Source organism: Anopheles moucheti, chromosome 3 (assembly GCF_943734755.1).
Source record: "Anopheles moucheti chromosome 3, idAnoMoucSN_F20_07, whole genome shotgun sequence".
In the NCBI taxonomy this organism is placed as follows: domain Eukaryota; kingdom Metazoa; phylum Arthropoda; class Insecta; order Diptera; family Culicidae; genus Anopheles; species Anopheles moucheti.
The window spans coordinates 40,952,463-40,978,624 of NC_069141.1; the positions used below are offsets into that span (position 1 = coordinate 40,952,463).

Genomic DNA, 26,162 nt, shown 5'->3' on the forward strand with positions numbered 1-26,162 from the left:
AGCATCAATGAAATGTCAGCATGGACAGATGGACTTATGCACGGTAGATCCTGTTGATTGTAATGCCGTGGCCCGGTCCGCTGAAGCCGGCCGTTCGTTAATAGCGATGATGGTTGTAACTAATGGCAGTACGATAAAGTACATTGCTTGGGGCCAAACGGGTACAAAATAGGTATGATGCGGTTGCAGCCCTTTGCGTGCCGGTTTGCGATGAGTTCAGGCACGTGTTTCTCCCTGTTGCCCCAAGTCAGTAGCGAAGCAAATTCCTTGGCCACAGGGCACAGTGCTTCACTTAGTGCATGGTTTTGTTGGTTGGTTTCTTCATCGCGACATAATTATGTTGCATCATCGGGTGTGTAGGGCAGAGCATGTCGCTGGGTTAGAAAGATCGACTATTGCAAATGTCAAAGAAGCAGAGGATGGGGTTAAGGTTCATCAAGTTAACCTTTCTCGTTAGATGATAACGTTAAAGCTGATTTCTTCATTTTCTTCATTAAAGTTTTCTTAACAGTCGCATAAATTCAGCATAAACTTCTGTTCCACGCTGTGTCACGAAGAACCATTAAAATGATAGTAGTGAGAGAAGAAACCTTCTCACTGTCACAAAGTGACTAAAATCTTCTCACTTTGTTTTCAGTGATCTTCTCACTGAGCAGGTGTTCACAGCCAAAAGCTTTTGCAAGTTTCCAAAGCTTTTATGGTATATGAGCTTTCAACAGTGATGCCAAACGTGTCAAATTTTAACAATTTTAAACATTTTAACAAACATTTTAACAAACATTTTAACAAACATTTTAACAAACATTTTAACAAACATTTAAACATTTTAGGTTAGGTTAATTTAAATTTTAATTCGTTTTGTGTTTGTTGACGCATATTTGCGCATTTCTGTACATTGGACAAGAAATGTATTTATTGACGAATTATTTTTCGTGGTCCAAAGATTCCAATGTGAGGATTAAGCGAGAATTCTACCAGTGTAGCGAAAGAGTTTCATAAGCACAATAAACATAAAAATATCATAACCAACAGTTTCGGATGCAGTTGGAATCAGAACAATAAAATACGACAGCAACTCCCATGGGGCTATTGTTGGGATGCTTATATTTATTGGTAGTGTACACAGTATAATAAATACAGCAACGATTTTAATGCATATTTACATTGTTTGCTAACTTATTCGCCACGAACGGCAATGACTTACTCCGTAAAGGCCAGCGTAAAAGAGCTTGAGCAAGAGCAACATACATATCGATGAAAATAAAACGGCATAAACACCAAACGGCTACACTGTACTTGACAAGCTGCACAAACACGCAAAAGGTACATTTTCTGGCAGTTGGTGAGAATGAACGTAAACCAGCGTAAGAACGTTGCGCTTATCGAAACAGTTACTGGTAGAAGCCACCTGCGAAACCGAAGCCGAATCTAGCCCAATCTTTTTCTTATGCTAGCAATAGTTGCGATTATTCGTATATGTAATATCACGCATCATGAAATGGTAGTTATCCGTGTGAATATTGCTTGTATTGCGATCTGTTTGCAGCATACGCTTGTAGAGATACCTATTACTAACATGTTTGTGGAACTTCTAGTGGACAACACTTCTGCTGTCGGTGAGCCGGATAGACATTTGAATAGTTGCACGTGGTTATGTTTTGTGTTTCATGCTTGGAAGACATTGGGAAGTGGAATAAATTAAAGGCTTATTTAAGCAGTGATCAGGGGACGTTACACAGCTAACATTAAAATGAACAACACGGATTCGTTTGATGGCGGGGCAGTAATCAAACGGGAATATTGTAAATACTGTAACTGTTCTTTGCAGCCCACCGAAAGCTTCACATACAATCATAAACGCAGACAAACACTCAAAACTAGAATATAAAAATAATCGACAAACCACTTATCGGTTCCGAAATTACAATGAGCAAATGAATCTCCTCTTTGATCGATAAGAGAATGCATACGTGAGTGATGGTTAAACGATAGCTTATTGCTATTGGAATGAGAACGGAACGATGACGGTGCGGGGAGGACTTTTCTTCTTGCACCGCTTAGCCAAAGTTTTCGAAATGATGTATGAAGTATGGCCATTTGCGGCTCTTGTTTACTTCATCGCACGCCGACATAACACTCTTTGTGAGTGGCCGCGGTCCACAGGAGAAGACTCCGATCTTGGAAACCTGCAAATAGTGGAAACAAATATAAATAAGGTTTATCTAAGGAGTTGAAAGCCGTTATTGCACTCACGTAAGAATGTTTCTTTTGTACGAATTTGAGAAAACTCGACATATCGGGACGTCCGAAGTGATTCACCGCTTTAAGCCCGGTGAACATGGACGTTTTCGAGAGACGCTGGAAGTGGTTTTCGCAGATGTACTGGAATTATAAAAAGAATCGATGCAAACAAATTAATTCCGGTTGCAAAAAGAAAGTACTCTAACGCATTTCACTCACCAGCATGGTAGTTCGAAGATCGAACTTGTGGAAGAATTGTGTGATGAAAATGTGGATCTCCAGCACGTTCGTAACATCCTTTTTCTCCACATCACGCAACACATCGATAAACCATTCAAAGTGCTTGTGCGACGGGCAGATCCACAGGAAGTACACTTTCTTACAGGCGACTCCCGAGTACCGGTTGGTGCTGGTACCAAATACCAGATCGTTTAGAATCGAAGCGTATGGCGTCACACCGATGCCGCCACCGACCATCACAGCGACCTCGAACTTGTACCAATCCTGATTGCCCCCGCCGAACGGTCCCTCGATGCGTATCTTCGGCTGATCATCCGGGTTGTAATTGCACGGGTCGAAGTAGTTGCGCAGCTTCCATGTCCACGGGCCTTGCGCTTTGATGTGACAGCTGAGGAAGTTCTCGTGCGGTGCCGATGTGAGCGTGAAGCTGTGCATTTCCTCGGGCTTTATTTCTGTGCATGATAGCCGTACCCACTGGCCGGAAAGATACTTCAGATTCGGCGGACGGTAGAACCTAATCTTGATTACGTCCGAAGGTAATAGATCGGTTTCAATAACATCCAGCGCCATGTACTTCGTGCGAAGCGAGACGATCTTATCCAGCGTGTACACAATGCCGGGCCCAATAAAGAACAACCAGAACCTAGGGGCACCGGTCAAACGTGCAAGTCCGTGCACTAGACACAATGCGTACAGCACCACGTACAGCGAATGTGCGTTCCAGAAAAACTTGTACGCCTTCTTGCGAATGGTTGGATGAGCGAAGGCAAATATGATGCACATCGTAACGAACAGCATTACTCCGGTAACGCCAGTAACGGTCTGAAACAGCCAGTACGTTATATCGGGTCGATAGTCGGACGTGAAGTGGACCTCTTTCGTGAGACATTTGAGATTCTCGATCGATTGTGTGGAAACGTGGTAGAAGTTCACGATGTGGCCCACCGTGTGCAAGAGCGAAAAGAACAGCGCAGTACAGGCAGCGATTTTGTGGAATTGAATATGCGAATCCAGCGGGATGTACTGCTGGATCGGGAACTCCTTGAGCTTTGTGAGTAGATTTCTGTGGGAGGAGAGAAGGTTTAAATGTAAATATTCCATAATTCCATCCCATTAAAGAGCATCATACGCATACCTCGACATCGTGAGCAATAACAGAGAGTAACAAAATGACAATGAAGCAGCAGATCCTCGTGTTATAGCAATTCCAACTCCCATGATATGCCGCAGATCGGTGTGTTCCGCCATAAATGAGTAATCTGAAAAGCGTCAAACCGGATAATGTTTGCAAGAACAACAACCAACACAATATAATACTAACGAATGAATCGCTCCACAAACAATACGATGGTGATCACGTAGAACAGGAACAGGTAGAAGATGTTTTGACGATTCTCCTCAAGAAAGGTCGTGTAGCAGTCCCACTTTTCTTGCATCCAGTGACGTCGTGAATCCGAAATCGGTTCAATGTGGAACGAGGTCATACGAGCCACATTGGTAGATGTATCGAGGAAGTTCTGTTTAGCACCTTTGCAGTCCAATCCAATCGCAACAAAGTCTCCCTTGTACTCCTTCATCATAAGCTTGAAATCTTCATACGTTAGATGATTCTTGTGCTCTAGACCAACATCCTGGAGAGATAAAGAACGAATACGTTGATGTACACAGCGTAAGCACATGACACGATCAGACACATACCTGGAACATGCCGTCGATCAGTTCGTTAACTTGATCATCGGTAACGCTCGTGGTTCGGGCGATCTCCACCAAGGAACGCATCATTTCACTTAGTTCTCCTTTATCGATCACCCCGTTTCGATCGTTGTCACACATATCGAAAATGATCCTCAGCTTATCATCAGTCTTTCCCCGCGAAAACAGCACTACGGTTTCCAAGAATTCCTAAAATAGAAAATCCACCAAATCCATGCTTTGAATAGATACTTTTTTGAAAGGAAATGCTGCATCCCATACCTGGAAGGATATTCTTCCATCTTTGTCCTTATCGACGATATTGAACATCTTCCGGACGAACATATCGTCGGGTTTCATCCCAAGCGCTGCTGCAAACTCCGACTTCGACAAACTGGTACGCATCACCGTCATAACCTCACCGTCCAGCGATGCATCCGAACGGCGGCGTCGCTCTCCTGGCCGCAAACCGAACGTCAGTGCGTAAGCCTCGCGGAAGAAGTGCTCCAGTCGCTTTTGACGACGCTCACGTGTTTCGGCCTTGGCCAGCATCAAATCACGGTTCGATTCCACAAAGTTCATAGCTTTTTTGTGCAGCACAAGAAAATCTTCCAACTTTTTCACAAACTTCCGACGGGCGGAGTTTGATTCGAGTTCCAGCACCAGATCGTGGTCGTTTGGCACGCGGAGCAGAATGTAGGGTTTCTTGGCTTTATAATTTTCTTGCGATTGTTCCACCGTCACCACATCGACGTGCTTCAGGTTGAAGGTACGTAGTTTCTCTCCCTTGCGATCGACGGTGTAGATGGCCGCTTCCGGTCCGAACTTTACCGTGACCAGCCGTTTGTGGTTTGCATGTAACCACTCGCGAGCTACCATTTTCTCCACGGACACTTTACTGTTGGCAGTGTTTTTCATGGCTTCTTGTTTAATTTTTAGTTTACGTCGTCGACTGTTCTGGAGCTTGATCACGCAGTATCCGGCGCCGGCACATAGAATGGGTACGAAACCCAGAAAGACACAAGAGTAGATGTACGCTAGCTCCGAACCGGAGAAATAATCGTATCCTTCGAGGTAGTTGCAGGGTTCCAATAACGTAGCGTTTAGTTGCTCCGGCTGCGGACAGGGATCACCTTGTTTCCAATGGAAAACATCACGCTGAATTTCATCTCCTTCAATGTCCGTGCTGTTCACGATGATGTCCCAAAGCGTGAACTTGCGTATTTCGGCTATTTCTTCCTTGGTGAATATGCTGTAAAAAGATTTGATGCAAATGTCAAATTCTTTATTGACGCAAGATCATGAACCGCTTGCGCTACTCACCCATTATCTTCATTTTCGAACCAGAACCGATCGGCATCACGAATTCTGGTAAACTGATCGATTATGACAGCTGAGAACAGTTCACCGGGTCTTCCATCGGACTCCAACATGCCACCAACATAGACGTCCACGTTGTCCAGCTGATTATCGTAAGTTTTGATCAACAGCCTGTCGGATCAAGCAATGATTGAGTGTTATAAAGAAACCTCTGCCGCATCAACATGGATATCAGTGACACACTTACTCCAACAGTTCGGGCTGCTGTTCAAACACCTGTGGGTTGATGTCTCGCCAATTTTTCTTCTTGGGCAGCCGGTAAGCTGCACGTGCCGTGTTATAATCGGGAAGCCCATTGTCACGACCGCGCATAATATTCAGAGCACCAAGATCTCGCCGTGTAAATTCCATCGGACCAAACAACTTATCGCGCACGTCTGAGCACAGCAGCGGATCCTCCTTTTCGGCAATCTGCGATGCCATGCCCATAATGAACTCTTCCACCGGCGTGTTGTCTAGCACGTCCTGAAATATGCCAATTAATAGAATAGATATTTAAATTTTGCATCTTTAGTTATTTTGTAGTAAAAGCCTCACGTTAGAATTCCACCACGTAGAACAAAGCCTCAGAGCCGGAAAGTCCATATTAGTGCGCCGGAAGTTACATTGACCATCGCGTCGAAAGAGTCCGGGTGGAATCAAAGAATGTCCAAATCGGAATGCAGCGGCCTGGAACATATGGCTTACGCCTGGATGAGTATCGGCCTTATAGCCATCGTACGGTGTTATCTCCTTGTCCAGGAAGGCTGGCAAATACTCATAGGCGATAACGTTTTGCAGACTAGCGATTACGACGCGGCGCGCCCGTTGGAAAATCTCTTCATCACTCCAGTCCCGATGTTGTCGCCGAACTCGCTTGGCCACCACATTATGCCAACGCAGGAAAAGAATGGCGAACGAGAGTAGAGCTGGATTTTGATTTGTTCTAGGATCACCCAGTACTATTCACGGGGAATAAACAAAAGATAATATTGGTTGGTTTGCTTGACAACGTGGAGGGGTTATGATTACTCACAGTATAGTCGTTCCGGACTGAGCATTCGCATCACATGCGGCACGGGATTATTGAACAATGGGACCCGCATCGTATTCTTCACCGGCATCGTACCCTGCTTGTCTGTCAGCAGTGCACCGTCCTGGAACGATCGCATCGCATTCAACCATGCCTCGGACGTGCTGTAGATGAAACTTCCATCGATCCATGCCGTCATCTGGTTGATTTGCTCGCGGGGCGCATTAGGACTCTGGCCCGTATTGCGGTCGTAGGCCGCCCGGTGGAACGGGATGTATCGATCACCGCGGCACTCCCGATCGTACATCTCGTCACACTTCTCGATCTCGATACGGTGCATCTCGATCGGGCAGCCCGATTCGGACGCCATCACTATCTCGTTCGTTACCACCTGACCGAAGAAGGCCAGCAGAGCGGTACGGTTTTCCATCGATGGTAGACCATCTGTGCCACGCATGAACAGTCTGCTGAGCTTGCGAGGCGAGGGCCTATTGGCACCGGCCAACACATATACACCGTCCGAGTACGCCGACGGGGCTTTCCTAGTCAAGTGATTATCTGTGAAAATAGTAAAATAAAGAATATCAATGAACATATTGAATATTTCTTTAAATTAACGACAACATGTCGAATGATGTTTGATGATTTAATAAGAACTTTCTTGCCACCGGGCGCCTCCATGAGTGCAATTACACATGCATTCGTTGTGTGAATATTAACAACAAAAAATCGTTTTATTAGACATGTTTTCCAATCATTCTAAAGCGTAGAACGGTACCACCGATGTCTAAAATCACCCTCAAAACACAAAACAATGCTGTAACATCAATTTGTAGCTCCGTTCTCGGCAACGCACAGCTTAATTGCATGTACCTTACGCTAATTTGCATATTTTAAGGGATAGGTCTTGCTTAATGGATGATGATTTTCTTGTTGCTTCTTGTTGCGGTGTTGCCGCTGAAATGATGGAAGTGAGCAAGTGGCTGACATTCGCTAAGTGAGCGTGAAGCCCCAGAACGGCGAGGCAGCAAAAACTACAAAACGGAAGCAGTTCAATGTCAATGGCAAGCTCATAAATAATAATTATTCCTAAATTGTCCATTAACGGTTCCTGCGCTGATGATGGAGACGGTACTTTGGTTCGGTTAAGCAACAGTGTGCTATTAGTGTAAAGTGCAAATGCACTCTCACTTCTGGATTTCGTAAGCTGCCTAGGTGGGTTTTACTTCACGACTGGTATGACACGCGCTTCTGTCTGTTTGGACCATAATTTTAAAATTTCTACAAAATGTACCCAACGTGAGGGTGCTTCAGTAGCGCAGTAGCGGATAAAACCAAGAAGAGGAAAGGCTTAACAAGTACCGTCGTCGACGAGAACACTGTCATAAACTATACACCGATAATTGTCAGTGTAAATCTGCTGGAACATATGCAAAACTATGCTGTACGATCGTGCCATAACTTTGAACGGTATAATACGGTAGCAAAACACGTGTGGTTTAATAAAATGAGCAATATCATGTATGAAATACTATCAGCTGCCGCTGCCTTAAGATTTGTTATACAAAATTTATGACGGTACTTAATTATGATCCTCTAAAACACACTCGCACCCCGTTCATGCTACATTGAAACACGAAGTGAACTGAGTGAAGCAGAACATGTGTACTTTGTACTGATTTTTTTTAAACACGACATAAATTCTCGTATAATTTCTACACACTTGCCACTGTTGCATATTTAGCACCGCTGGCCTTATCAGGCACGCCGGTATCTAGATCAATGCCGTAGATTAGCGTCGAATGTGTCAGCAAGGTGATAAAAATAATTAAACTTTGTGCGAGTAAATTGGCACCCGAGGGGTCGAAATGTTAGCAAACATGCATAATGCATGTTTACCGTCCACTCAACAGGAGGAAGCTTTGAGACAACTCATTTATCGGGGAACAAAAACACGTTTTCATGCTTAAGTACGGTGTTATGCTCCTGTTTTCGATTAAGGGACAAAAAAGTAAAACGATTTTTTTAACAAAAATAGTTTATGTTTTTTTCAATCTACTAAAGTAGGATATAGTTAACCATAAAAGTATACCAAAGAAGTATTTTGTGTACTATTTATGTGTATTTCTTAATTATGTCACAACAGACCTTGAATTAATCCATCAGCACTATCGAATAAGGCAGGAAACACAATAGAAATAAAAGTGTCAACTATTTCATTTACACAAGGCACTGCAATTAACGCATTTGTTCCTTTTTTGGGAACAGCGTATTCTTTATTTGGAAGCAATCCACTCAAAAGAGTCGGTGAGAAGGAATCGATACAATCACACGAGATGGTAAATTGATCACTGGATGGAAATAAGCTTTTCAGCACAAAGTTCCTCCGAAAGGAATTGAGAAAGCTGATGGAGAAAAAAAAACACCGCAGTGCAAAACAAAGCATCTGCACCCCACCAGTCATATCGCTTACACGTCCAGCATAAGCTTAAATTTGATTTCGAGGTCAGTCCCATGCAGACCATCAATTATTTCTTTCAGACTTTTATAAATGACTACGACCGGGTGAATTGTTTCATAATGCAATAAGCTCGGTGCAGAATTTGAACGTCTATCCTGATGAGCGAAGCGGCCGTGCAGTCGAATCACACTGGAAAGGAATTCGTGCGATTAACAGCTTAAACCTTTAAGATCTACTAAAGCAAGGCCACTGTAATGGTATTGAAGGTTACTGAAAAGGTTCAACAGGAAACAAATAAGTCAAAAAAGTCTTGCAAAAAAAGAATCTAAAATAAAGTTATTCGTCACTTCACTCGTCAAACAGAAACGCGCAATAACAATTTAATATCATTTAGGATGCTTAGCTTTGCACAAGTACAATAGATAAAAAATATTTACAATATCTACATATATCTACAAAACATCTTTAATTTTTATTATTATTAGAGTATATTTAATTTTCAGTTTATTTGATTTTTTATGTAAAGAAAACAGTTAAAGAGCCTGATGTGTCATGAGCTATTTTTTGTATCGCTTATGTACATTTAAATTAAATGACACTAAGCTGTTCCAAACTGTTCAATGTTTAGTTATACAGTGCGTAACATAACTTAACATAACATAACGATTTTTTTTAAATACAAAAATAAAAATAAACACATACCTCAAAGGTTTAAAGAAATGCTTAAAGTTTTAAAATCACTGCATAAATGTAATTCACAAATGTTAACAAGCACTAGTCAAAGGTTAGTATAAGAAATAACAAAAATTCTTATACCTTACACAATTTTTGCCATTTAATAATTGCTAGCGTATAATATACGAAACACGTATAAATTAAAAACTCGTCCCGAAACGAAAATGCCTTTAAAGCACTTTGAGTATTTTAAATATTTTTATAAGCGTATAATTGCTCTGAAAAAGCAATACATTTAGTTTAATAATAAAGCTATTATTTAAAACTCTTGTTTTGCTTACATGAGAACAACCAAACCTTATATAATTATTTTTACTACATAGCTGAATAATGTGTCCTTTTTACGGGGGTACGGTCGGGGTGGAATTTTGTACTGGTACTGTCATGCAGGACCAGAACTGATAGCAAATACATCGCCGTTTATTTTCCCTTTTGGGGAACAACAAAATATGTCAATAGTTTGATATGGATCCCAGTGTCTTGTACATTATGGATTGCTAGAATGCACAATACATATAAGTGATGGCACCATGAATGAACAAATGATGTTCCTATTTCATCAATTTATGAGATGAAATGTAAATATTGCCATGCAACTGTTTTAACAAAATAAAACCACACATTCAGACAACATGAAATGCCTTCGCAGGTATGTGTCCCTACGACAGGTGCCTCGACAATGTTTTGAATCATTCATCAAAACTGGAACTGCGTGTCGCCAATGGTTGAACATGCACGCGTTGTGAGGTATTATTCATATAATTTAGTAGCTGCTGCTGCTGCTGCTGCGGATCACGAAACAAAACGAGTTCCGTAGGACGTTGTTAGTAGTGCCGGTGCCTCCTGCTGCGTCAGTAGCTCCAGAAGCATGGGCCGACCCATTGCTAGTCATCGCAGGGTACTAAGGAGGGTGCACCGTATCAAGGCAAACCATCCATCTATCCATCCATCCATCCATCCGCCCATTCATCTATCCTGTGCCGAGCAGTGCTTAAAAGCTGTCCGGGGGTCCGACGCAAAAAAAAAAAACGAGAATGCAAGAATGCACCAAGGGTACGATGGTGATGCACGTACGGGGAGGGGTTTTAGAGACAAAGTGAACAGCCACTGCACTGGTGGTATGCTTAATCCAATTAAGTCACGCTGAATTTTAACCCCCTCGTCGATAAATGCACTCAGACAGCTGGGCCGTTTCGATCCTCGAAATGGTATAATGGGCGTTTGAACCATTCGAACCTGCACGTCAAAGAGACGATGACTATCACGACGTCGAATGATGCATGGCTTAGAGTCACTCCTTTGCTGACGGACTGATGCTGTGCCCGCGTGGTGTGCAAGTGGCGGGAACAGGTTACATTTTGCTACATTTTGCACCACACTGCAGGGCACCGACATGCACATGCAGGTCGCGTGACTTTGCCGGTGGGTTGTGCTCACGTGCCACTAGTGTTCTATTAGTAGTGTGTAGTGGATGTAGGATTGTAGTGCGAATGCGTTAATCGATTTTGTTTTGTGTGGTTATGAGGAGATGCATAAAATGATCGGCAAATAATTTTTTATTTTCTGATCTTGTTGTTACTTAAGACCTTTGCACATTGTTGTAAAATACATGTTTATAAAAATCTCGTTTAATGACAGAAACGAAATCCAATTACAATGGATAATTATTTTTAAAACAACGATGTCATTACACACAAAAACTGAGACAAATTAATATGTGTCGCTTAGCGGTTACATTAAGTGATTCTTTCCATAAAACTAGGCTTATTATTAGCGTGGATATTGAAATAAGCAATTTTGCACTATCAACCCGATTTTTTGTCTTATCCTACAGCGTAAATATTCACATGCCTTTTATGAGTTGCGAACGGTGCTAAAGTACTACACGGTCACGTTCACTAATTAGCCAGACGAAACGATGGGAAAATTGAGAACAATTTCCGAGCCCGCATCGTTGCGCGACGCAATCAATTGTCATGATCAGTGTTCCCTCGCCCAACATTGATGGCCGATAATCATAAATAATTAAAATTTACATCTACATCTACCGCGTATCAACTGATCAGCGCAAATTCCGCAGTCCAAAAATGGGGAGAGGCGAGTATGCGAGTAAACAAGGCTTAAAATGTAATAAAATAAACATAGTATGCGGATTTACCGACCCAAGCCCTGTTTCGAAACTACGCGGGAGTTCTTACAACTCAATGCAGGCGTCCTGCTGAGCGGGTGTGTTCGAAAATTGAGCGATCGCTGCGAAAACCGTACAATGCACTGTGACATATCGCAATATATCTGCATTTACGGTTCACAACAGGCACATTGAAAAGCCTCCAGTTAAGCATGACCGTCGTTAAAGTACAACGCACAAGCGTTAACCGTGTGTACTGAGTGTGTCTTGGATGTTTTTTTTTGTAACATTTTTAGGGCAATTTTTTGGGAAACCCCCGCTGCGACAGTCCTACGTGCGAGTTGTCAGTGTTAGCGCTGTGCGATAAATCATAAAATTATGAGCAAAGGGCGGTGCTCGTGCTACTTACCGACTGCGCCCCAGTCCGGATGGGCCAGATTGTTGTACCATCCGTCGTAGCGCTGCTTTTCGACGTGGCTCATCAAACTGGATTCTGGAAACGAGAGAGAAAAAAAGGCACAAGGTGAAATTGAGACATTTTTATGCAGAATGGGTCAGTTTAGATTTTTCGTCCGAGATGTAGCCGATCTGACATGCAAATGGGTTGCTGGTTAAGACTTAGGTTACCTTTAAAACCCGACACTCAAGATCTGATCGTGAGAACGGGTCAAGGTAAGTGAAAGGAAAGGGTAACACATTTGGGAATGGGGCACCACACAGGACACTCGCGTTGGCTCAATATGGGAAAAAATACCCTTTTTATTTGAGTCACATAAACAGTTAATCTTCATCGCCATAGCAGTAAACAGTAAATTGTTCAACACACATAACTACCAAACCTAATTCTGCTCTGAAAAAGATCGCGTCTTATCGCTCGTCGCAGTATGTGCAAGGTGTGTATGTGTGCAGAGAATGGACTTTATTTTGGCAATGTCTCCGCAAAAGGAACAATTTACTGTGCCATGTCACCGATATCGGTTGATTAATGTTTCGTATTACCCGATCGTAAATCTTCCAAGCTAACGATTATATGTTTGTGCTACAGTGAGCGAGTAACCCCCAGCTTTGACCGCTCATCGCCCGAAAAGGTTGAATGGTCCGATTACTGGATGTTAAGTCTGAATAGATGGTCGCATTGCTAGGGGTGACCTTAGTGGTCAAATTTTAATAACCTTATACTCATGTGCAGATTGCCGGTATTCGCTCATCTGTGGTGAGCCCCGCGGGACTTGGGTTTACGGTCGGTGAGCTTGATTTGCAAACGATCTTTTATGTTCCTTTTCGTCACCGGGCACGTTCGCTACCCCCGACACACGAAGTATTCTTGCCGGTTCGAAGGTGGGATAAAATTTGCTTAGTCAGATGGAACATGACAGATTTCGCGAGACAGTCTTAAACCTCCGGGCCCCGCGAAATCGTAAAACTGTAAAACAAAGTTCGTGCAGAAGCAAAAAGAACAATGACGAACCATTTGAAGGTACGCTTGAATGTCTTGCAAATATTCTGGCTTAAGCATTGGATAGGTGTTACGGAGCTCCGTGTGGCGGATCAATTTGGATTGGCTTAATTACGACTTTTGTGTGGGATACCTGCTTAAGTGCTACCGGTTTCTTGAAAATGTATTATACAAGGCGTCCAGCTAATATTGCATCCGGGATTAAGCGCGTTCGACGGCTTTCATAAAGGCGTGAGAATTAATAAATCTTGTGACTTGAGAAGATTTTCGTTCTATACGTAGGAAATGAAACGGAAGTTTAAACCAACGAGAGAAAATGCAGGAAAAGAAGGAATTGTGAGTAATGGCTGTCAAAATTGGATAATTTAATTTATTTTCGCTGTGGAATGTTAACAACTTCCTATTATTACAGTAATTACGTGTTTTAAGTTTTATTAAAATAAAAAAAAATCGCCTGTTCGCAGAAAATCGGACAAGTTCAACAAAAATGGTTTGAAATTTGTTACTTCTCAATTAAATTAAATACATCGTCAAGATGATTAATTAATTTAATAATATGTTATGTAATCTTTTTTACATGATTAATGAATTTGTTTTTTTAAGTAATTTAAAAATAAATTCACTAAATATTAAGAAAAAACCCTAATATAATATACACATGTCGATAGCAAACAATAATAAACAATAATTTTCATTATAACTGTTCACAAAATGTTTAACGGGAAACATTTAAAACATATAGTTTTTTTTCTAATCTAAAAAAGGCATGGCTACAAATCCTGTTAGGCTAATATATTGACACAATCAAAAAGGTTTTAGTGTCCCATTTGGGCTTGAACAATTTAGAATCAATTTCGCTCAAATCCAATCGTTGAACTGATCTCCTCCCATTCGCTTTGTCACGCCGGCATTATGTGAGAAACGAGGTTTGAAGGCTTTTATCCAAAATCACACCTTAAAATTGGCATCACCGCGAGCAAGTCCTCCCATCGTTAGTGATATATACTAGTGAATAGTATAGCCTCAAGCCCTCAATGAACGTGCCGGAGAGCAAAAAAAAAACGGTCTACGTGAGTGTTCACATGACCAACTGTAGATTGTCAGAACATTCGTTCCAAACAAGGCTCTCCAGTGCTGACTTTCGATTTACGAATGCAACTCCAAATTGGATCTCGTTCAAGTTCCAATAAGTAAGGGAGGAATAATCTATTAGATTGGTATCGAGTATTTGGTGAATTTCCATTCGATCCACGCGAGTATGCACGCCGGATCGTGTCGGTTGATTTACTTCCATCGAACAGTTGTTTGACCAACTGGCACACGTCCTGCCGAGCATCTGGTCCTGCACGGTCCGGACGAATAATTCTGCGTGTGGACGAACCACGCGGACCTCGATGCACGCATGCAAATCTAGGGTACGGCTTGGAGCTGCCTGTCAAGTGATTGGGCGTGTAGAATCGGGGACAAACTGTAGCACCGGATTCCATGGGCTGACCATTTCAACCATTTTTAAATGTACGTTTGCTCGACGCTGGAACGGTCGGGTCGTTCTTGCATGCGTAGCTGCACGATCCTGGTAGCAGCAGCATAAACCAACTGGGCCCAGGTATGGTGGCCATCCACGCAGCGTGCCTCCAAGGGTCAAACGAAACATGGAATTCAGGTTCTGGTTGGAGATTTGCCTTTCACTTAATACGCGATAATTGCACGAATTCAGAGCCGTCGTCACGAACCAGGCGGGCGATATGTCAACCTTTGGGTTTATATATCGACCTGAATCTCATAATTGTTCTACATAATTGATTTAGTTGATCTATTTTATGTGTATTGTCTGTCCGGTAGAGGAGGTTATTCTTGTCGCACAAAACGCCCAAGGCATCATCCATGCAAACCTGTTCAACAATCATGCAATACGAATACCATCCTTTATTTTGTACTATGACTTGTATGGTTAAGTGGTGTTTAAATTTGCGATGAACAGCTAGAGAATACCACATCACTCTTCCAGTGGGCGACAATCTGACGCTGGACGTGTGCTTCACTTAGTGTGGGAGTGATTTTACGGGCATACACTCACGATATAACTCCCACCAATTGAATAAATCTGTCGGAACACTATAAAACGCATAGCCGGTCAGCAAAATTCGGTACACCGAAGAACATGTTAAACCAGTTTATTTTATATCTGCTGATTGTTTTCTCCGCCTGCCAGCGGGAATAATTGGCGATAGCGCAAATTGTTTCGCTACCCCGCGGAGAAAACATGAACAACGTTCCTAGCTGGGCGGTGTGGCGATCATTCATCAAAGAATGATTGATCAAGTGCTACAGATCGCACGACGTGTTGGTCGTTCAACGGGTGTAACATGATCGTAAAAGGCATAATGAAGATAGCCAAAAATGGGTACCGAGTAAGGTGTTTTTTGACAGCGAAATTAATGAAGCAACACAATTATAGAAGAAAATAGTCAACCCAATGTTCCAAGGTACCGGGATCTAGAAGCAAGATTGTTTAATTCTATTAAAAAAGTAACGAACGACAGGACCACCCTGTTGCTTATTTTTACTTCTTTTTCTACTCAAGTATTGTTGGGCGCTAAACCCGAAAATGCAGAAGTCTATCTAAACAAACGCCATTACGAAGAGAAATCAATCAAAGATTAAGGCGGAAAAAAACATGAACAATAAATCATGCCTTCAATCCCACGGCGTTCAACACAGGCACTCGGCGAATGAATTGAGGAAACAGGCAACAAAATCTTCACAGTACTGTTCTAAAACTGCTCAAGTATCTCGCGTATCATAAAATTTGAATTGCCGTCAATCACGAATCTGCTGCGAACGTATTCTCAACGGTTTCGCACAATACATCTCGCTTGTTTCCGTCGTGCGAGTAGTTTGATGGTCGCGTGCTACCCTGCCAACAGGTAAGACCTATGATGATGATTAGGCTCCATCCAACATCATACGACGCACATTCAGCTGTCACGATGGAATGTGATACATTCTATAACCCATTGCAAAAGCGGATCCGTGTACTATATGAGTATGTACGGTTGCTGAAAGGATCCAAAATGCATATTAATGAAAATAACTTTGCACACATGAGACATGGGAGGTGTTAAAGATCAACACGTGTTTGGGCCAGACTTGTTTCGAATGGTTTTTTTTCCCGCCTGGCTGTAACCAGCACGCACATGCTGGATCCACTAGGTCCGGTTCTTTGTATTTGGAAGTGACCAACATTATGACGTAAATGGTCATCGTACTGGACGAACTCGTTAGAAGGAGAGTTGATGGATGTTGTCGGCAATTTTTTTTCTGATGGTCAGCTTCACAGAATTTATCGAAAATAGCAGCACTAATCGTTATCTGCCTTTTGAAAAGAATTATAGTTTTATTTGTATTCATCTTAGAATGGCCATACCAGGCATCTTAAATAAGCTAATATTAGACAAAGGATATAAATGGGAGTTACCATCATCATTTCCTTATTGTATTTGGTTTGAGTATGAATTTTGTATTCTTCACATTTTCATATGTGAATAACAATGTATACAATAATATAAAAATTAAGTTAATTATATCTTCTATTGCTAATGATAATAACAAATAAATATAACACATCAAATATCATAAAACTCACATTAACCGTTGCCCAATAAATGATGCATAAATGAGCAATGTGCAATAAATGATGACTCGTTATTCCACCATCCGAAAGAAATAAGATATATTCGACTCTCAATCATTATGAAGCGGTCGATAAAATAAATTAAATTCATTCTCAAGCCACCCCCACCGAAGCGTCTTAAGATCAACGGTTATGTCTCAATTATTAGGATGGCTGATGGTGAAAAAAGCATGTTGCAGCGGTGCATTTATTATTGTGCGACCATTAAATCGGTCTCGTAAAAAAGGAGTGTGGTGAATGCTTTTTATGCCAACACTCACTTACACGTAGGGTCCCTCGCTCGGCCCTGGGAAGGTGATGCTTTATAGCGAATAAGCTCAGCTTATAAAGTGCCACCGAAGGGTATAGGTCAGCAAGCCATTGAAGCGAACTTTGTTCACGCTAAGGTACGGTACATTCACAACTGTTCGCAAATACAGCAGAGTAAGTCACTGCAACCGTTCAAACTGCTTGATTCACGCATGGCGACGCATGCAACGGATTCGCATTTGCAGTGTGCAAGGATGCAATGGAAAGATCTTATGAGCCGCCAGCTCGAATCGCTAAGCTTTACGTTTCTATCAATTAGGCGTAGTGATAGAAGCAGTACTGGAAAGAGACAAAAAATAAGGCAAAAAACGACACTTCCATTTACAGAGACATTGTACGGCAGTGCAGAAAGGGAAAGGGAGAAGTGCACTGACAAAATGTGCCACCATTAGGCGAACAGATCCGGTTCCGTGCACCTTCGATCGGCGTTCGTTAAAATACCTCTATTCGAGATGCTTGTCATAACTGTGGACAAATTCCAACGAAGCTCCCACTGTGGTGCATTACGAAGTTAATTAAAAACCATCCGAAGGCCAAAATGTGCGGCAGGTGGCACAGATGTATGCCAGCGAGAACGGTAATTATTTGCGATCCCGTCAGTGGCAGTGTCCTGAAGATTTGTAACAGTACGATCGCCATGTCGTGTTGCTTTAAAGCGTATTATTTACTCGTTCTTGAAGGGCAACGTATTCCTTTACCAATCCGTAAATATGCTGCCGTGCTTGTTATAAATATTGTTTTACAAATAAACAAAACAATCACCTTCCTATCCCATAAACGGTCATGCAGAGTAATTTCGAATTTTCGTGACATATCCCATTAAAATAAGACGAGATTAAAGGAAGATTTGTTTATAATTCGTACATCACCGCACACCGTACACGCAATTGCTTGAAGGAGCAATCAACGAGCTACAACCGAAGTGTGACAGATACCTTAGAGCCGTCCAACACCTTAGAGTTCAATAGGAAATGACAAGGCATTATGGCGTTTTTGCATTAGCAGCTGCTGTTAAGATTGAAAGTGTCTTTTTACTGCCTCCTTCAAGCAGGTAGATTGATGGGTCACTTCGATTGGCTACGGGCTGTGTTGGCGGCGCCCTTTATGTCGCTACGAACTTTCAAATGATTGTATTACTTCATCTGCTGCAAATAATCATCCTATAAACATTGTACCGGAAGCTCGCTCGTTGAAAATTGAAGTCGATATGCAATTTCATACCTTTTCTTACCTTAACTTAAACAATTGTTAAATATCCCAGATATTCGTTATTCGTTGACATATTTTTATGAATTGCCATTGATGTTTTTTTCCTCAACTCATCATTTACTTTGCTTTATATTTTTATAACGTAATTTTAGCATTATCTAATTTTTATAACCGGAGATAAATTATCAGACATTACCAGAGAAATATTTGAGAATTTTAAATTATGTTAAACACTTAAATTAATTCAATCGATCCTTTACTAACTCATTAACACTTTAATCATGGCTCTCAAAGTAACAAAAAAAACACATTTTTAAGATTCGCTGCCCAACCGTTGGAAACGATAAGGTGTAGATATTCCGCTAATTATACCTTAACCTGTGTTTGCACATCCAAAATGGACAAAAAACAATGCACGGAATGTCCAATACCTTCGGTTCAAGGGTTCGTATTCGCGTTTTCGTTATTCCGCAAAGCCATGCGCCGAGATATTAACAATTCCCTAAGCGTTACCTCATCGGCACAATTAAACAACGCGCACACGGAATGGCAGCGCATTCTCGGTCTCGGTTAGCCACCATCCGGTGCATCGGGTTATGCAATTCCTTAACTGGCAAGTGCACGTTTATCGTGTACATCTTGGCGCTCGAATGTTTCGCTAATGCTCTCGGTGTTCCCTAAACGTTTTTGTGGTGTGTGTGTGTGATTTGTTTTGTTTTTTCTTTCAATTATTTTTATTCAACAACGAGCGCAATCTTTACACGTGCTACACGCTTCAACACATAAAGGAATGAGCGTTAAGTACTCTCGACGGGCGAGATGTCGATACATATTCGTGCGGATCCGGCTTAGATCCCGCAGCCGGATGTGGTTGGCCATAGACGGACGATCCTGTCTGACAGGTCACGGTTCTCAAACGTGCGTGCCAGTATCCCTATGTCGAACAGGTTGGATGGAATGTACATCTCTAATAAACGTTTTCAAGGTCGCCCCATCTCATTCGTCGAGAGCACTCACAACTCGTGTCTAGGTTCTTTGCTCTATTAATGAACGAATCGATTCGCATGGATGGGCGAAATTTAAAGTAGACATTGTAATCGTGTTTGTTATTCGTACAATACATCGGGCTTTTCTGATTCCATCTTTCGGTCAACTTCTTCTTGCATGTCCAAATAATTCAATCAGCGGTGTTTTTTTTGTCGAAGAGTTCAAAAATCCAAAATGAATATCTGAGGCTTTTGAGTGAGTGGGCACTTTTTGCTCAACTTAATTGGATAGAGATTTAAGCTGTTCCCGCAAAACAGGATAGCATAATGAGCAGAGCTAATCTGTAGGTCGTATAATTAAGTATTCATTTATTGGGCGGAGCAGTGAGCCTGCCAGGAGATTTAATAAGCACACATAAATGATCGTAGCGATGTACAATGAGGGAATAAGAGGATAAAACCAATCAAAAACTGGAAAAGAGCGCAAAAAGCAATGCCAATTAAATGGTAAATATATTTTAATGAATGGAGCATTCATTGCTATATATAATTACAATAACAAAAATCACATATCAGCACGATTGGGTTTAAGTTCCTTGAAATTCCAAAATCAGAATATTTTAATTTTTGAGTCAATTTATTTCGTTTAATTTTTTTATTTAAAGTACAGAAAAGATAATAAATGATAACAGTAACGCATTTACATTTCGTATTCATTTAGTATTAATATACGCCTAGAACTTTAAAAGGAAACTATAGCTGCTCATCGAACCGTATCGAAACGGTGCTTTCTAAAACTTTAAACAACTATTGTAAAACAAAAACCAACGAACTGGGTTGTATGATAATGTCGACCTTGCGTTTGCTAGTTGTGAAAAATAAATAAAATATATTCACCGCTTACCACATACGAAACCATTTTATAACAAGGTGCTGATTTTATCAACAAAAGCTACAAAGATCTTGATGATATGTTTATGGAAGTTAACGGAGGAAATGTTATTCGTGTATTACATGCTTTAATAAACTTCTTATTTCACAACCATCAACAATTCCACCTTCATTTCTGGCGAATAAGTCAGAATTGAAGAAGCTTTGTAGATTATGGCTATTCATCAAGTCATTCTGAAAAGCTTCTATACTTCGTGATCTGCTGTTGGCCGTTTGTTTTTTTTCTGCGTGGCTTGGTTCAATGCGCAGTTCATTTGAATAAACAATTGCAGTATATACTGCAGAGGGTCGTCCTCAAGCTTCACCGTAGCAACCTTCACATCTTGTCCGCGTTTTGTGATTTTCTATGCACCATCAGACAAAAGGGCATGGATGAAAAACCAGTAATAACAAAGGCGAGAAGTACAACAGAGATACACTCCAACTAATTTGAACTCAGCGACGAGCTGCTGATATTGATCGCCTCAAGTATCGATGGATTTAGACTAAATTCTTCAGAAGCAAGGATTAGTCACACTGTTGGAGCTATGACCCTGAACTGCCGTTTGCTCACGATGGTTTGGACGAAGAAAAATGACCGTAGGATGATCTTCTGACGATCAGTACGAGAATCATCATTAAAACACACAACAACAACGGTTACACACTCCTTGTCAAAATTATAGGACAACTGAAATTTTCTGGAAGTTTCAAACTTGTGCCAATTACAGCGGATCTTCGATGTTTAAAGTTTTAAATGTTTACAAAATGAATGTTGAAAATGCAGGAAAACATTTAATTTGATTTTCATTGTCGTATAGAATAGCCATAAAGTGCCCGTTCACAGTTCGGAAAAGGAAATGTCTTCGAACCAATGTGAAATGTTTTATAAATTAATTTACCATCAGCTATATCTGTTAAATCTAGAATTACTGCTAATATTAATAACAAGCCTATGAAATGCAGGAATGAGCTGCTCAACATCCCAATTTTTGCATAGTGACTGATATAATTCACGCAATATTGAACAAAATCAGAAACCAGGTCCTAAAGTTTTGGAAATAACTGTTCAAACCTGATCTTTGAACATTAGCTAGAGTATGCACTCAGCAACGTTACTTTGAATATACTATTTATCTTGAATGTGAGATCTAGATCCCTCAACGATTTTACTGACTGTTACAAGGATTTCACTAATCGCCACACATCATGTGAACTGTAAACAGCAACTTGGGAATTCGATTATCTGTTTCAATCTACCACAACGCAATATGAGTATCGTGTTTGGGACATAACAAAATTCAAACCCACAACCTTCCTGTTTCATGTAACATATTACTCAGCTTCATGCTAATGCGTTGTAATTTTCATTAGGTAAAAGCTAACAAAAAACGGATTCGTAATGTAGATTAATAGTTGTATTAATCGCATATGAGCAGTAAGCAAGCTATTGTTCGTGTCCTTGTCGTGATCAGTCAATGATCACATACCATCCATCAGACGATAGTCAGACTACAGATGCTTTCGTCTTGTAGTTCAAAACCTTGAGCGTCAAAGATCCGGATGAGTGTTCACCGCTGACGTATGCGTTTTAGTGGTCAGCAAGTGAAGTATTTATGTCTCTACCGAGCACCCACAAAAATGTTCGATCAAGGCTATGGAGCACTGTACACCGTGGGAAATGTTGGTAGGCAAATGAAGACAAATGAGTTGCAGTTTAGAGGCAAGAGAGACAAAAACGATTCTGTTTGCTCGATTGCTTTGACAGTGCTTGATGCTTAATGCAGTCTCAAAGCTAAGTGGGAGCAAGTAAGTTGATCGGAGTGATTAGTTGCAAACCAGGAAATAGCAAAGAGCGCTTTCAGTTTAATTTCACGAGCGATTGGGTAGATCATAATCGCAAGATTTTTGATAGGCTCTCTAGAATTTGTTGGCTTGATTTCCGGATGAAGGACTCCCAACCACAGGTTAGACATCTACAATAACAACGGGACAAAACATTCGAGGGTACAACCAATCGTTTTCCACTACCGTTCCCAATTAGCAGCCAATCTGATGAACACCCAATCTGCCAGATCTGCATTACAGCTCAAGCGTAAGTCGGTGAATGTCAGTAACGCTGATCGTTCATCAGACGGATCGATTACAGCGCGCTGGAAGCTAACGAATCGAGATATCTGCCCAATTATATCATCACACTTAGTATCAGCTACAGAAGAAGCAGCAACGGCTTCTTCACTAGCTGCTCAGCATAAAATTATTAAACCTCAACCAAGTATGTTCCGACCATTTATTCCATCCGGTTCAAGCTAGCTCGAAGAATGTGCTACATTGGAAGGGTGTTATTATTGTCACGGCCAGTCGAAGTGATGTCCTTCCTACGGGGGTAACGGAAATTCGTGTATCATCTTCATTTCAAAGCGTAGTTCACGTTTGAATTTAACTTTACTGTAGTTTATTGGAATTAATAAATTTATAAAAAAATGTTTTGATTTAGCGAAATTGTCCAATGTTGTCTTGTGTTAAAACAACATTGGCACCAATCTGCAAGCTTTGCAAATGAGCAAGCTCACTATTGCAAAAATGAGAATACATCATTCCATCAGTAGAATCTCAACGGTTCCTATGTAAACGTTGGCTTATGCTACTTAAGATTCCGAACGTATGATTCCTTTGCAGATCAAACAATGTCAACCTTGGAGGGGACCAGGTAGCCGTGCCAGCCAGTTTCATAAATCATAGCTTAAACACGTTTGCGCTGCTTGATGGTGAGTAATTGGCGGTTAATGATAATTATTACAAAAAGCTCCTAAGTCGATCCCCCGGAGCGCGGTGCAACCGATCCCTTCCTGCACGCCGGACCGAAATGACGAAGGTGTCAACAAACGTGAGCAGCAGCGACCGTCCAGCGATGAGATCCCATTAGACGACGCATAATGATGCTCGTCCGCACCGGCACCGTTTAGAATTCAAATTATATCTATAAGTAGAACGCGAAACGCACCAGAAGGATGGTACGCTGTGCGCAATAGTTGACGACGTTTATTGCGATTGCAAACCTTAATTAGCTCCCTTTTCGCTGGCCGCGATCGCTTGTGGCTTGTGCCTTACAAGGTGTTAAATGCATAGCCATCGGTCAACATGGCTGGCGTGTATGCATAACGTACGATGCGATTTGACACCGGGTTGATGATTTACTGCGTGGTGACATGCAGCGAAGCGGGTCGCTCGACGGATCTCGATGCATCATCGATCGTCACACCGAACAGCGTTACTACTTTTAACTTTCTTGCTGAATGTGATTTGTTGGTAAACAATTTATCGCGATGATTTTATTTTTCAAGGACAACGCATGATCGAATAAAATGACAATTAGTGAGAATAAAAAGTGCATTAATATGAAATACAATCAGCGTGCGACGTTGTTTGAGATGTTTCCGATAAGTGACGGTAAAAAAGGTAAAGGATACACATATAAACCAGCCTGTCGCAGATGACGCAGGAACGTTGCTGAACGGTTGCATAATGTCTGTACTGTCTGTTGTACTGTCAAGAGATGCATCAATGCAATTCGATTGTACCCACTGCATCTCGTTCCACCGCACATCTGCTCGGTACAGCAGTCTAGCGGGTGGTGAGTTGCGATTGTTTCTCTTGTCAGACGAGATAGGATGCCACAAAAGGAATCAAACACGCAGCGGGAGAATGCGAGAAGTACATAAATTGCCGTCGATGGGTTAATCCATCTTGATAAAAAAAGGGCTGGCTGTACACATCCGGAATAGTCAGCGCTGGAATGCAAATAAAAATGATAAATATGTGTTCTTTACATAAAATGGGATGCACTAAAACAATGAGCAAAAAGGTCTTACAGAATTCCTTGTTGGCTCGTTGGCAAATGTGTCACCCAGGGAGGGGATTATGACTTTTCACGATTATCGACATGAACTTTCAACTCTTAGCAGCAAAAGCGAATAAATTAAATGAACACACAATTCAGCGCAGCGCTGGCAATACAAATAATTTATGTCCAATAATTGCTAGTGATCGAGCAAATCGTCAACGTTCGATTGAATTAATTTGTTCAATATGACGATAAAGAAGAGTTTTTTTTTCTTATGCTGGCTAGTTGAATGGGATGGGCGATGGGTCCGATAATCAAATATGCCGTAATTCATCCGAAGGTTACCTGTCAATATTAATGTAAATGTCAGGCTCCTGATCATGCCAGAAATACACGTAATGAAATGAAGACGCACAGTACTTCATAACTTAATGAAGTTTTATGCAATTGCAAAATTTGGGTTTACGAGCATAGTACAAGCCATTTTTATTCTCATCATAAAACCCCACGGTTGTCAGAAGTGCAATGTTCCTGGACATTCCGATCAATGAGAAATGTGCACCTTGAGCAGCTTGTTTTAGGTTCGTGTTTTTATCGACCGTAAAGTTGATTTTATTTTAAAACATCCACTACAGCAACACAATCTGGCTGTGTGTGTACAAAGAAAACACGCACTATCAATGTCGGCAAAAAGAAAGGTCCTAAAACATTCACCGATATCGAATGGAGTCGAGTCGTTGTCGACGTTAAACGTTGCGTTAGTGTGTGCTTTGTGTGTATTTGTGAAGTTTGGTGCGTAAATTCCGCTTCAACAATGGCACCGAGATCGAGATCCCGGTCGATGGACAAACAGACAGCAAGCACTTTAGCTACCATTTCGCTTCGATTAATGTCACTTTGAGCTAATTGCATCATTTGCCGCAATCGAACGCGACCCGATAATCCTTGCTGGTGCTGGTGGCGGTTTAATACGCGTTACGACCACAGAAGGTGGCCCAAAATCGATCGCACTAAATAAACGGCAAGGTGGAACACTTACCGGCGGCATCGGTGGCTGGTATCGTAAAGTGCAAGGCCAACAGGCATGTTGACCACAGCAGGCTGGCTGCGGGTCGATCGAGGGTCCTCATGGTGATAACTCCTGCTTCAGTTGCTCGGCTCCGGGAACTGCTCTCATTGAGGAAGGATCATTTGCTCTTGCTCACCGTTCGGCAGCATCGGTTTTTCGTTGACGTTTATTTCCACTCCAGTTTGCGCCGGTTTCGAACCACCTGCGATTTGGTTGTGTTTTAACTCGACAAATTGCGATCGATGGTACGGTTCCGATGCAATCTGTGATGTGTGTGTGTTTTTTTTTTGCTGTTGTTGTTATTTTGCCTTCTTCTTTTGCGTAACAGCACTTGAACAATGAACACGGTGTGCGAAAAGGAAGCGTGAAGCTTTCCTCTTTTGGTGGGGTCGCTCCGATCAAATTATTTCGCTCTTCCTTTCACTTTTAACACATCTAGGCAGTGATGATGGCTGCCGAAAAGGCCGCTGAACACACTTATCACGCACTGAATTTTATCGGCTCGTGCACACTACATTTACACTAATACGAGCGCTAGTAACACTGCCGTCGGTGCGGGGATTTACTGCACCTTTATTTCGGACCCCAAGCTAGCGGGTCCGGACTAAAAACACATAACCGTATACCGTAAGGCAATCAAATCAATCGTTGTGAAATAGAAAGTACGCATTCGCTGTCGCAAAGAGTATCACTTGCAGATTGTAAATTGGTTCGCAATTGTCACCATTTCAGACACACATGAAACACAAACTAAAAACAACTTAAAATTATTCACC

General features: G+C 41.6%; 1 protein-coding gene across 1 annotated transcript; it reads right to left on the reverse strand.

The window, feature by feature from the left end:
* Positions 1-1,087: 1,087 nt before the first annotated feature.
* On the reverse strand, positions 1,088-25,751 carry LOC128302188 (dual oxidase). Its single transcript, XM_053038946.1, has 13 exons — positions 25,357-25,751; positions 12,299-12,382; positions 6,569-7,123; positions 6,091-6,494; positions 5,741-6,018; positions 5,497-5,664; positions 4,456-5,425; positions 4,180-4,383; positions 3,803-4,112; positions 3,617-3,740; positions 2,461-3,544; positions 2,254-2,382; positions 1,088-2,186 (listed from the first exon to the last, which is right to left on the reverse strand). The coding sequence occupies exons 1-13, from the start codon at positions 25,445-25,447 to the stop codon at positions 2,058-2,060; spliced, it is 4,530 nt and encodes a 1,509-aa protein (XP_052894906.1). The 5' UTR covers positions 25,448-25,751; the 3' UTR covers positions 1,088-2,057.
* Positions 25,752-26,162: the final 411 nt, after the last annotated feature.